This window comes from Aulostomus chinensis, chromosome 11 (genome assembly GCF_037954235.1).
Source record: "Aulostomus chinensis isolate RoL2024-O1b breed Wild chromosome 11, RoL_Achi_v1.0, whole genome shotgun sequence".
Classification (NCBI taxonomy): domain Eukaryota; kingdom Metazoa; phylum Chordata; class Actinopteri; order Syngnathiformes; family Aulostomidae; genus Aulostomus; species Aulostomus chinensis.
In genome coordinates, this window is record NC_141330.1 from 597,501 (window position 1) to 610,000 (window position 12,500).

At 48.6% G+C, this 12,500-nt stretch overlaps 2 protein-coding genes across 3 annotated transcripts in view; both read right to left on the minus strand.

The window, feature by feature from the left end:
• The window catches only part of LOC147252750 (tropomyosin-like), an 8,693-nt gene extending 7,323 nt beyond the window's left edge, over window positions 1-1,370 (minus strand). For both annotated transcript variants that reach the window (XM_086217509.1, XM_086217508.1), the window contains exons 1-2: window positions 1,078-1,370; window positions 260-413 (exon numbers count right to left, since the gene is read on the minus strand). In XM_086217509.1, the coding sequence (XP_086073635.1) occupies window positions 260-394 (135 nt within the window). In that variant the 5' untranslated portion in view covers window positions 395-413; window positions 1,078-1,370. The remainder of the gene's footprint in view (window positions 1-259; window positions 414-1,077) is intronic.
• A 1,085-nt stretch (window positions 1,371-2,455) lies between these two features.
• LOC147252751 (rho guanine nucleotide exchange factor 2-like) overlaps window positions 2,456-12,500 on the minus strand; it is a 24,324-nt gene continuing 14,279 nt past the window's right edge. The window contains exons 6-22 of the mRNA XM_086217512.1: window positions 12,493-12,500; window positions 11,764-11,907; window positions 11,288-11,538; window positions 10,156-10,281; window positions 8,465-8,582; window positions 8,140-8,388; window positions 7,976-8,052; window positions 7,691-7,863; window positions 7,439-7,506; window positions 7,125-7,349; window positions 6,961-7,038; window positions 6,119-6,174; window positions 5,619-5,660; window positions 5,486-5,536; window positions 5,132-5,395; window positions 4,577-4,733; window positions 2,456-4,481 (exon numbers count right to left, since the gene is read on the minus strand). The exon at window positions 12,493-12,500 is cut by the window's right edge and continues 96 nt beyond it. Of these exons, the coding sequence (XP_086073638.1) occupies window positions 4,432-4,481; window positions 4,577-4,733; window positions 5,132-5,395; window positions 5,486-5,536; window positions 5,619-5,660; window positions 6,119-6,174; window positions 6,961-7,038; window positions 7,125-7,349; window positions 7,439-7,506; window positions 7,691-7,863; window positions 7,976-8,052; window positions 8,140-8,388; window positions 8,465-8,582; window positions 10,156-10,281; window positions 11,288-11,538; window positions 11,764-11,907; window positions 12,493-12,500 (2,137 nt within the window). The 3' untranslated portion in view covers window positions 2,456-4,431. The remainder of the gene's footprint in view (window positions 4,482-4,576; window positions 4,734-5,131; window positions 5,396-5,485; window positions 5,537-5,618; window positions 5,661-6,118; window positions 6,175-6,960; window positions 7,039-7,124; window positions 7,350-7,438; window positions 7,507-7,690; window positions 7,864-7,975; window positions 8,053-8,139; window positions 8,389-8,464; window positions 8,583-10,155; window positions 10,282-11,287; window positions 11,539-11,763; window positions 11,908-12,492) is intronic.

Consider the following 12,500-nt stretch of genomic DNA (forward strand, 5'->3'; position numbering starts at 1 on the left):
TACTTGAACAGCAACCTGTGGAACCAATGATTGAAACCTACTTCCTAGGGAATTCTTTTTTCTAAATTATGATCCAACTAATGCATGCTAACATACAGAGATTTTAGACAGTAGACATGTAGTAGTGGATAAACCTCCCTGCATCACCGCCTCCTCAGACGGCGGCAGCGACTGCTTTTAAGCCAAGTGACCTGAACAGCCTTCAAGAGGCTCCTCCTCTTTGTGGGTTTTACCGACCGCGAGCTGCAGGTGTGTGTACCTGCTCACGGGCCCTCTTCTCCTCCTCCACCTGTCTCTGCAGGTTCTCTGCTCGCTCCTCAGCCTCCTCAGCCTGCCCCTGCAGAACCTTGATCTTCTTCTTCACGGCTTCGATGTTGCACAGTCCTCCACTCATCTTCTTCTTCTTCTGTGACCTGATAAACAGCAGGGAATCACCATTCATTATAAAGCAGGACCTTGGTTTCTGTACCCCACAAGGCGCCACTCTACGCATCATCCATGATGTCAGAAGTAATATTAGAATGTGTTTGTCTTCTATTGCTCTATCCAGGCCCTGGTCTCTATCCAGGCCCTGGTCTCTATCCAGGCCCTGGTCTCTATCCAGGCCCTGGTGCTCCTTCTTCAGGTGCTGCTGTCTCCTGGTGCTCCATCTATCACCACCATCTTCTCCTGTCGGTGGTCCATCAACAGCAGGTCCACTTGGTTGGCCAGCACCAGTTAGTTAGTCTGGATCTGGGAGTCCCCCAGGATCCTAGCTGGACCTCTACCACTTTAGGGTTTGGACATGGGGTTAGGGTTAGGGTTAACCCTTGTTCGCTGGATTTCTGTGTCTCCCTTCTGACGTTATACTCGATCGTCTTCGGGACTGAATGACTTAGCTCCCGGCTGGAGGGCCGACCATCGACCGCTAATCAAACTCATTGATTAGGCACTTGTTAGTGTTGAATCTTCACGCATCGGTAGTGTTGCATCACCTTGCAGCATGTTGCTAAACGTGGACCGCCGCCCCGCTGGCGTGTTAGCACTGCTAGCAGCTGACGAAAGCATGTGACATTCACCTGCAACCCACTGACTCACCTGTCAGAATCCCCGGGGAAAACACACCTGCAGCTGACGCTTCACTTCCCTGGTAGCAGCGGGCTAACTAGCTGTTAGCAGCGGGCTAACTAGCTGCTGAGACGCTTCAGCTCCGTCACAGTTGTTGAACAGCCGTTCGGTGTCTATGGTTGTCGGTTTCTGCTACGCCGATCGACAAGTCCGGATCTGGGGATTTTCATGTGTTCTGGTTCTTCTGGTTCTTATTCTGACCGCCTCCACTTCCGTATTCAGCCAACTCCCAACTTCAGGCTCCTCCCTCATCCGGGTTGCGTTCGCTCCACAGGAAATAGCGCAGATGGACCTTTCCAAAATAAAAGTATTTCAACGTTTAGTTGGAATCTTCTGAAATGCCTTAACCATGTCCCTATGTGTCAGCACCCAGGCAGACCAGAAGAGGTGGTGGTGGGAGTAATGGTTGTAGTAGTAGTAATAGTAGTAGTAGTAGTAGTCATAGTAGTAGTAGCAGTAGCAGCAGCCCCTCTGATCTGATCCATCTATATGTCAGCTTCATCAGCAGCAATGCCACCCTCTTGTCAGTTTCAACAAATCTGATATTCTTGCTGATTGAAGGTTATTTCGTGCGGGACTATTCTCTTAATTTATGACATTTTCTTGTGTCCTTCAGAAAGTGAAAGTACTGTTTGAAAGGTGACCAACTAGCAACTACAACAATAACAAAAAGATATTTAACAATTAAATACTTGAAATTTAGATTCTTGTTTGTATGCTTGTGGAAGCTTAATACCTCGCGGTAGAAGCAACATGACCTGCACGGGTCAGAACAGGTAGAAACACCGAAGATTCTAATCCTGTTTATTTTCCTGAGGCATGTTTGTTCGTTGTGCGTATTTGTTCAGAACATGTGTGTGATATTTCAGTGAAATTGCTCAAAAACACACTGCTTATTGTTTGATCAGCTTGATGTGTCTTCATGTTTTTCATAACTAAAGAGGGATTATTGCCTGTTTGTTCCCGCTAAATGTGCCCATGATATCCTAAATGTTTCCTCTGTCTTCTAAGGAAGGAATGTTCTTGGAATGTCACAACACCATGCCTTTTTCCTTGAGTTCTAAATAGAACGTTTCAGGGTTTGTTGTTTACTTACAGAGAACCAGCTGGGAAGTTTCCTCTGTAATGTTGCAACATGACCATAAAATAACCACAGTGGAACTTTCTAACATCATAAAGGGAACGATACTGTATCACCAACTTAAAACCAAATTTAGGCATTTGTATTAAGCCCTGAATGACCCATACAGAACCCAAATATCTGTAAAGATTTGGATCCTCTGGAGAACCTTCAGAGAGGTTCCCTGATCCTGGTCCAGATCCTGGAGGGTTGGTGTGTGATGCAGAGACATGAAAGCAGCCTGAGTCTGAATCCAGCTGGTTTATGAAGAACAAACAGTATCAATCATTTACATGTTAAACAGATCCAAATTTTACACGCAAACCGACTTGAAAACAGTAAAACATCATTGCAACATTTCTGAATACAGAAGAAACACGGCGTTTGAGCTCAGTCAGAACCCCAAATGGCTGTTAAGTATCCTGAAATTTTTGGACCAGTCTGAAGCAGAACCAGCAGTGCTATGGGATCAAATATCCTGAAAGTACTGGACCAGTCAGAACCTTCTGAGTCAGAGCAGGGGTTCCAACAGGGCAGATGAAGCAAAATCCAGATTCTTTTAATGTCTCCCGCTGTGGCAACCAGACGCATCGGCTCACAGCAGATTCTGGGTCACGTCTGCGTTTGTGGACCAAAATTAACTTTTAAGTTAATGAATTATTTACACTGAAATGACAAAGGGTTCACAGTTCATATCCAACCCTTTCTTTTCTTAACTTTATTATTATTATTATTATTGTTGTTATATCATTCATATTGATGTAAGTACTGTGATGAGGTCACTGCTGGTGGCGAGTCAGTTGAAGGCATGCCACATAGTGACGTTCTGTCATGTTCACAGAAATGTTGTCATTATAACCCCTTCATGATGTCACCGTAACCCCTTCATGATGTCACCGTAACCCCTCCATGATGTCACCGTAACCCCTTCATGATGTCACCGTAACCCCTTCATGATGTCACCGTAACCCCTCCATGATGTCACCGTAACCCCTTCATGATGTCACCGTAACCCCTCCATGTTGTCACCGTGACACCTTCATGTCACCGTAACCCCTTCATGATGTCACCGTAACCCCTTCATGATGTCACCGTAACCCCTCCATGATGTCACCGTAACCCCTCCATGATGTCACCGTAACCCCTCCATGTTGTCACCGTAACCCCTTCATGATGTCACCGTAACCCCTTCATGATGTCACCGTAACGCCTCCATGATGTCACCGTAACGCCTTCATGATGTCACCGTAACCCCTCCATGATGTCACCGTAACCCCTCCATGTTGTCACCGTAACCCCTTCATGATGTCACCGTAACCCCTTCATGATGTCACCGTAACGCCTCCATGATGTCACCGTAACGCCTTCATGATGTCACCGTTACGCCTTCATGGTATCATCTTCATCTCTTATCCTTACAGGTGGGTCAGGGTAACTTGTGATCATTTTGCCCGGCTGGAGAGGCAGTTACTGGTGTGGGCGGCGCTGAAGGAACCCCTGCTCTGCTGACACTGGAACATCAGGTTGGTTCTACTCTCTTAACATCAAACAGTTACAGCAGATCAAATACAGCATCTGAACAGCAGCTGGCACTGCAGTGCGTTCTGGGTAGTGTCGTTTAGGGACCATTTATCTGCTTCAAGCAAAGCTCATGTCACATCATCAAAAAGGTCAAAGGTGTGACATAACACCCACCTGTCAGTGAGTGGGTCACTGTGTGCAGGTGAGGATGTGGGTCAAAGGTCAACGTCTGAAGCTAAAATGTTTAAATGTTTCAATTAACAATCAGTCTCAATTATTCACCTCTTAAAATCTTAAACCAACCAAATCTAAACTTCAGAGGACCTAAAAACCAGTGCAGCGTCTGGTGAGGGACATGACATCAGAGACAAGGTCAAATGTGTTGAAGCCGAATTTGGTTTTAACAGACCAACCCCGCCCATCCCAACAAAAACCCTGCCCACTCCCACGTAAACAGGTCACATGGGTCCTTCTTCATGTTGAAACCTAAACAGCAACACTCAAAAAACATTTGAGGTTTAAATCCTAACCCTTCAAGCTGCTGACGTTTGTTTTGGTCTAAAAGTTGCCTGCTGGAAGGAAATGACATCACATCCTCTCCAACATCCTGAAGAAACTCAGATTCCGTAGGGCCCGCCCTCTCTCCTGGAACATTGCGGTTTTGTGGTGACGTCGGTGTGACATTAACTGGGATCTGCTCCACACTCACTCTCCTCTGGAATGTCCTGGAGATCTGAGAGGTCAGAGGTCATGTTACCATGGTGATAATAATTGGAGACAATTATGCCTGAATAATACATAATAATATAAGCATCAACCCCAACTGACCTCTGGGGCTGTCCGAACGAGGAGAGGCCTTCACCAGGTCTTCCTCTTCATCCTCATTTCCTTCCTGAACACCACCTAGTGGGTCAGCTGGATCCTGGCTAGCCAATGGGGCTAGTGTGGGTGGTTCCGACTCTCTGCTGCCACGCCTCCTGCTCACCTGAGGACACACCCAACCCCTGTGTTCAGCCCGAACCAAATGTAACATTGATGTTGTCTCTAGAAGAGAGCAGAACGCCTGAGGGAGCGCAGACACACAGACATTCAGCTCCTTATCCCACGAGTCTGTTTTGAACCCTTGAGATCCCAGTATTCCTCATCATACACTCGATCGCTCCGACTTGAACTGATCCGGAATGCCTGAATCAAGTTTTAACAACATAATGGAACCACAAACTTGAGCCTCTAAAATGAGTGAAAATGAACTTGCTAGTAAATTGGTTTCATTTCATGAGCCTCTGTTTGCTTTGGCTCGTTGAAAAAACTTGAGTCAAACACACACACACACACACACACACACACACACACACACACACACACACACACAAACACACACACCTGTTCCCCCTTGGTGACATCAGTGAGCTCTCCGTTGCTCCTCCTCCTTGTGCCTGGCTCCACCTCCTGCCCCCTTACACGCAGCCGTGACACTTCCTCTTGCAGCAGTTCCACCTGCCGCCGCAGCAGTGCCGTTTCCCCACCGACGTCTAGCCCTGTGTCCCGCGACATGGAACGATTGAGGCGAGGCCCAAGGGTCGGACAGGGTACGGGACTGGTCCGTACACACAGTTCAAGAATTGAATCCTGACGAATCACGGCAGCCTGGGGGTGGAGTTAACCAGTCAGAGGGGTAAACATATCTGATTCAGGGAGTTAATTATAAATGTGGATAACTCCCTGACGTAGTCGGACCTGGAGGGCGTGAAGCTGCGTGCTCAGACTGACCAATCGCTGACACACTTCCTGTGAAGACAACAGGCGTTACTACCTCTGCTCTCATTGGACAGTTTGAGGTGGCTGGTCAGAAAACAGGGTGGGACTTTACCTCCTTCAAAGTTTGTTCCTGCAGCTGGTTTCCATTTCTGTCCTGAGGAAAAAAGGCAATGGCATCACTTGTTTGGTCACAGTGTGCTTGCCGTAGGTTCTGACATCACAAGATCCGTTTCTCCAGGTGAGCAGTCACATGGATGGTGGACCACCAAACATCGTCAGCCTGCTGCTTATCACCCAAGAAAAAGAACTTGGGGTGTCTCGTGTCAATGATGATGTTTCTGACAGGCACTCCAGAATATAGACGTGGCTAAGAGAGGCGAACTTCATCAGAGGTGATCGAAGGCACATAACATTGCCTGATGTTGGAAACTTGGCAATTTTTGTGAAAAGTACATGTTTTCACTTCATTCACCAAACCATTGGTATTGCAGTTAAGATATTTGGCCACAGGATGGAGCTGAATCCTCACTGTGAGGTTTTGTTCATCTTTCACATTCTGTCCAGCCAGTCAGAATCATGGGGTCACTGGTTACGTGTCATGAGGTCATTTACCTTTGAGGAGACACCATTCAGCTCAAAAGAACCGTTGAAAGAACCAGAGTTGCCATCTGAGGGAGACAAATTCATCAGTCACACGAGACCTCTGGCTCAAGAACACGTAGAGAAACTAGTCCCCGCTTTTGTCACTTCCAGGCTGGATTAGTGTGGTTCCTCCTATCAGGCTGCACTGATAGACCCTAAAGGCTCTCCAGCTGCTGGTGGACTGACCAGAACCTGGACTGGCTTCTCTGCACTGGATCCCTGTCAGATCCATAATAGAATTCTAGAATCTCCTTCTACCATCAAAGTCCTCAACAATCAGGCTCCTTCATCCCTGACAGAGCTCCTGGTCCCCTATGATCCAGCTAGAACCCTTCACTCCCAGGATGCAGGGTTTCTGCTGGTTCCTAGAGTTCTAACAGTAGAATGGAGCCAGAGCCTTCAGCTATCAGGCTCCCCTCCTGTGGAACCGTCTCCCAGTTTCAGTCCAGGACCCAGACCCCCTCTCTAGGTTTAAGAGCAGACTTAAGACCTTCCTTTCTGATAAAGATGACAGTTAGGGAGGGCTCTAGCGCCCCGCCCCCGAGCTAGCTCTGCTGTTATAAGCCTAGATGGGGGGGGGGGGGGGTTCTCCCATGATGCACTGGGCTTCTCTCTCCTTCTGTCCTCCTTCATGTCTCACAGCTGCAGGTCACCAACTTCTTCCTCTGAGTCTTGGTGCTTCTCCACCCCCAGATCCAGTCCAACCCAGGAAGTCAAGAGTTAACTTGATTATAAATAACATTGACTTGACTCATGAATCCAACTTCGATAAATGACAGATTCAGTTTCATCTGACAGACACTTCAACTCACTGTTAAGCTCCTGGTTGCCGTTGGTTACGGTGGACTTTTGAATGCAGGAGCCAGACAGCAGCTCAGTCAGTTTGTCCACTGAACACAGAAACACAGATTCAATCCGTATTCACTTGAATTTCAATTCCTCAGGCTTCCCATGAAGCAGTCAACCAGACTGTTACCTTCAGAGATGGCGGCCATGAGCAACAGCTCAGCCTGAGGGGCGTGGGGGGTGTCAGCTCTGAACAGGTTCCTGTCCGACAAGGAGGAATTCCTAGAGGAGGTGCTTTGTTCTGGACCTTCTTCTTCAATTCGTCCTCTTCCTGTCGCCTCCACATAGTCTGAAAACAGAGTAACTCGCTCCTGCAGGAGCTCGAGCACCTCCCGGTCCTTCTGCTGGATGTCCGCTGGGGGAAAGAGAGAGGAGGAGAAAAACTCTGAGTCCGATGGGAACAGAAGACAAGACGGGAAATGAAGGAGGAGCCGAGTGTCCTACCTCTCAGTCTTCTTAGTAGAGCTTTGTCCTCTGTCTCTATGAGAGGAAACTCCTCTCTGGATGGACAGCTGAGGACAAAACAGCGGATTCTAGGACACTGAGGATACTACATCCTGCAATACTGTTACTATTCAATTACTACATTGTTATTACTCTATACTGCACTAATCTAGACAATATTACATGTTATGAACTGTGCTACACTGTTACTACACCATCGAGTACTTCAGGGTACTATCATACAGGCCTGACCTTAGCGCTGCCTGCTGGATCCGGATCATCCAGGTCCTCCGGTTATCTTTAGACGAAGCATGAAGCTCGTACATTTCTGGAGGGGTGGAGTCACTGATGAGATACATGCCTCGTTCCTGATTGGCTATGTCTCTGACGATCAGGTTATTCAGAGAGACCACTGGAGACTTGTCCTGGGACACAGACAGGTGGAGATACAGCGATCAGAAGAAGACTTACATCACCCTTCAGTCGAAACATACAGATTTGTGTTTAGGTGTTCAGGTGTCAACAGTTGTGACACACCAGCGATGCAAAAGTGAACTTCTGGTCTTTTTCCTGGAGGAAAACCAAGATGTCTGACATCAGCAGGACCTGCACATCTGGACAAATAAAGAGAGGTCATGTGACACCAGGACTTCAGCCCCCCCCCCTCACATGGTGTGGAGTGACATCACCTACTTCACTACCTTTCATCCTAGAGCCTTGGACCTTCCAGTGGAGTGTCCCGTCATGGAGGAGCCTCCTCCGCAGCAGCTCTCCTCCCCTGAACACACCTCCGCCCCGAACCTCTGCCTGGGCACGAGGGTCCAGCCGGGCCTGGATCTCTTGCAACCTCCTGGTCCGGTCCAGCTCCAGGACTTCATGGTCCACAGAGCTGATCAGCTCTTTGAGGAGGAACAGTGCTCGGCTCAGTGCTTCAGCCTCCTCCTGGCTACCTGCAGGGAGAAGAAATTGATCGCCATCTAATCAATAACTGAGAATCAATCACACAGAGTGTGAGCTTGCATGTACCTTTGGTGTTGTCGAGGATCCTCTGGATGAGGACTGGATATTTGGTGATTCTCTGAGTCACTAGCAGGATGCACTCCTGGACACCATGGCGGCGCAGTAAGGAGCCACGGCAGGTGCGCTGAGCATTATGGGAAGACACCAGTTACAACAAGGTTCAACCAGGTCTCCTTAAGGCTCTAACCCTGAAGTAAAATGGGATATAACCCAAAAGTTTTTTGTCTATCAAATACTAATGACAGAGATGTTTTTCCCTCCTGCATTACTTGTGACTCCAGAGTTCAGGAAGACTCAGCCATGTATATTTACCTTGAAGCTAATGGGGACTGATGGCTAACAACAGCTAAACTGTCTGAATGTGTCAAAAAGGTCACTGTCCACTAAAATTCAGAATTCAGAATCTAGAGGGTGCAAGAAGAGCAGCGCACAGGCACCGGCCCTGATGAGACAGGAGGAGCCCGCTTTCCAGCCCCAAAGTCTGGCCTCCAGCAAGCAAGTCTGTCGAGTGGCAACAGTTTGACAAGGATGTCTGCAAGATCTTGGCGGCAACATCCAAGGGGGGCATAGATGGCCGGCTACACAGTATGAGGTCAATCATCACCGGCTATGCAATTGAGCGGTTTGGCTTTGGCGTGGAAGAAGAGAGAGCTAGCAGGATGGTGGGTCTGAGGCAGCAAGGGGCATTGAGAAAGTGGGAATCCACAGAACAGAGGGGTGAGCTGAGATACCATCCTGTGAGCAGACTACTACAGAGTCCGCTTCCTAATTCAAGCTGTTTACGACGGCCTACCAACCCCAGTGAATCTCGACGTCTGGGGCAAAATCAAGACTCCAGCCTGTGCACTGTGCTCCGGAAGAGGATCCCTCGAACACATCCTCAGCAGTTGCCCGAAAGCACTTGCAGATGGCCGCTATCGTTGGCAGCATGATCAAGTGCTCCAAGCACTAGCAGAGGTGGTAGCTTCAGCCATAACTGCCAACCGACAACCCTGCACAGCCTAGATCGGTGACTGGCCTCCTTTCCTCGGCAGCAGACTGGGAGCTGAGAGTGGATCTGGTGAAGCAGCTGTGCTCTCCAGAGCACATCGCTCCAACCACACAGTATCCTGACACGGTCATCTTTTCCAACTCCACCAAGAAGGTGATCATGGTAGAGCTCATTGTGCCCTGGTAGGAGTGCATGGATGAAGTCCAAGAGTAGAAATGCGCACAGATGGTACCACGGATGGACAACCCACCGTAAGCACATCCAGGTGGGATGTCAAGGCTTTGCAGGCTGGTCACTATGCAGACCCCTAGCCAAGCTTGGGATCATCAAACTGACTGTGGGTGCCGCAGAGAGAGCCACCAGGTGGGTCTGGCTGAAAAGGGAAGCCAAGTGGCTAAATGCTGCTGGGATGCAGGCTGGGGACCGATACCCCTGGTCAGGTCACCTGGGCAAGGGTAGATTTGATGTTCAAAAAGACCTGAAACACCCGATAAACCCAGGAAACATCACGGATGATGAAGCAGGGCTCCTAAACCCTTTCATGAACAGTAATCCTCACACAGTTTGACTGGAGATAAAAAACTAACTAGTCCACTTGTGGTTCAGAACTTGTGTGTAAATGGATATTTAGTTTCAAGCTAAATATACGTGGCTGGCTGAGCAACAAGTCTGAGCTGGTGCTTCCAGTCCTGGTCCAGGTTCTCACCCTGATGAACTGCTGAAGTCTTCGATCTCGTGCTAAAACTTCTTTGTAGAGTTTCACAGCTTTGGGGTGTCGACTGCAGAACTCAGAGTAAAGTTTCCTCATGTCATCTGCAAACTGACCTGAGAACTAGACACACACACACACACACACACACACACACACACACACACACACACACACACACACACACACACACACAAGCTTATTGGTTTATAGGTGACAGTTTCTGTGTAGAAAAACTTTCTTTTTTCACTTGATGAATGAATGATGACATAAAGCACATCTTCAATAATGTTCTCCAGTCTATATCAGTGAGTAACTGCCTGTCGCAGCCTGATCCCAAATATCCCCTATTGGTGTTGGTGTTTTCTAATATGGGATATTAAAAGAACTGTCACATAAAATGCACACCATACTCCTACGGGGATTTTAAAAAGATGTAACATAGTCCAGCAGAGGCTGCTCCAGAGCCTCTGGCCTGTTTAGCCATGTCGATCCATTTTATTCCGCTTATCCTGATTAAGGGTTATAGGGGTGGGGGGGTGGGGGGTGGAGCCTATCCCAGCAGCCTTCCCCCTGGACAGGTCACCAGTCCATGGCAGGGCCAACACATAGAGACAGACAACCATTGGCTCTCCCAGCCACGCCTACGGTCAATTTAGAGTCTGGATTAACCTGGTCCCTCTTGATGTCTTTGGACTGTGGAGGAAGCTGGAGTACCAGAGAGAACCCAGCAGGAACAGGGAGAACATGGAGACTCACCCAGAAAGACCCCGTGCTGCAGCCGGGGCTCCACCCACAACCTTCTTGCTGGGGGGCCACAGTGAGGACCACTGCTCCACCGGGCTGTGTTTAGCCATGTATTTATGTTAAATATTTTTGAACAAAGTGAGTTATTAGTTTAAGAAATTAGCCTCCTATATCGAACCAAAACTGGTACCAATGAACACAAAGGGTCCATTTTCTCTCCTGCATTAAGAGTCACTATATCAGGCTCAAAAACCCCAAATGGGTCGGGGTCTACTTGAGTAGGGCCAGTCGGATCAGGGTTGTGGAACACTCCCCTCCATCTGTGTATACATGAGGTTGAACAGACAGCGGTGTCACGCCCAGGTCACCTGACCTGCTATACCTGTTTAACCAGCAGCTCTCCGATGCTGTGGACGATGAAGTTGGTGGCACTGCCGTCCGTCAGACCCTGGGTCTTCTTGGCCAGCAGTTCTGCCAGGAAAGCAGTATGGAGCTCCAGCAGCTGGTCCAAACAGGGGAAGATGGTGTGAACCACACCCGCCTCCAACATCACCTCCTCCAGCATCCCCCGCCGGTAAACCCCCTCCATGATTCGCAGCGTCCGCACATGATGGAACTCTGTCTGAATCAACTCTGAGTGACATGACAAAATAATTCAGGAGACAATTAAAAACCATGTTTATTCCACATGCAGCCAGAGGACAACATAGCAAGCATGGCAGCGCCCCAGAAACACAGACCGGAGTATTCAGCAGGAGAAGCTGGTAGTAACGATACATATACTGTATATGTATACACACACACACACACACACACACACACACACACACACACACACACACACACACACACACACACCGTAGATGACGTCCTGCTGCTTGATCAGGTCCTTGTGAAGCGTCTGTAGGAAGTTGGGTTCCACCACCAGACTCCAGCTGTCGGCCTGGATGCTGCTGCCCTGCAGCTGCAGCTCCTCCAGCAGGGGGCTCCACCACCACTCACCTAACAAACACAACACTCTTAGCTTGTTATGATGTGTTGCCACAGTGACTCATCCACTGATCAGGAAGCGACTGTCAACAGGAAGTTGTGTCATAGTTATATAAATATATGTACAGAGAGCTGCCAGGCTTTTCAAATGTGTTGCTTCTGCCGCCATCTTGACCTGCGGTGTCAGTGGCAGTAAAAGGACTCGCGTGTCACTGCTGGACGTTCCAGTTAGTGAGATGCAAACTCAAGGAAGCAGTGACAAACATTTCACTTCTTTTCATGTATTTTATTACTGCATTTCTACCACTGCTGCTGGTGGCGGCGTCCAGCGCCATGCCAGACAAGAACAGACGGCAGCATGTATTTGAGCCTCCAGCCTTCCAGCACTGTCCTGCTGCACTGGAGCTGATGCATGCAGTCATGTGTGGTATCAGGCGTGTGCTCATCACTGGGACTACGAAGTACTGCGTGGTAGTACTGTGTGTTGGTACTGTGTTTACTTTCTTTGTGTGGTTCAAAAATGGCAGCTGATGGTTAGAGAGCTGAACATCGACTACAGTCAAGAGCAGAACAGACGTCAGAAGAAATGATCCACACCGTCATCT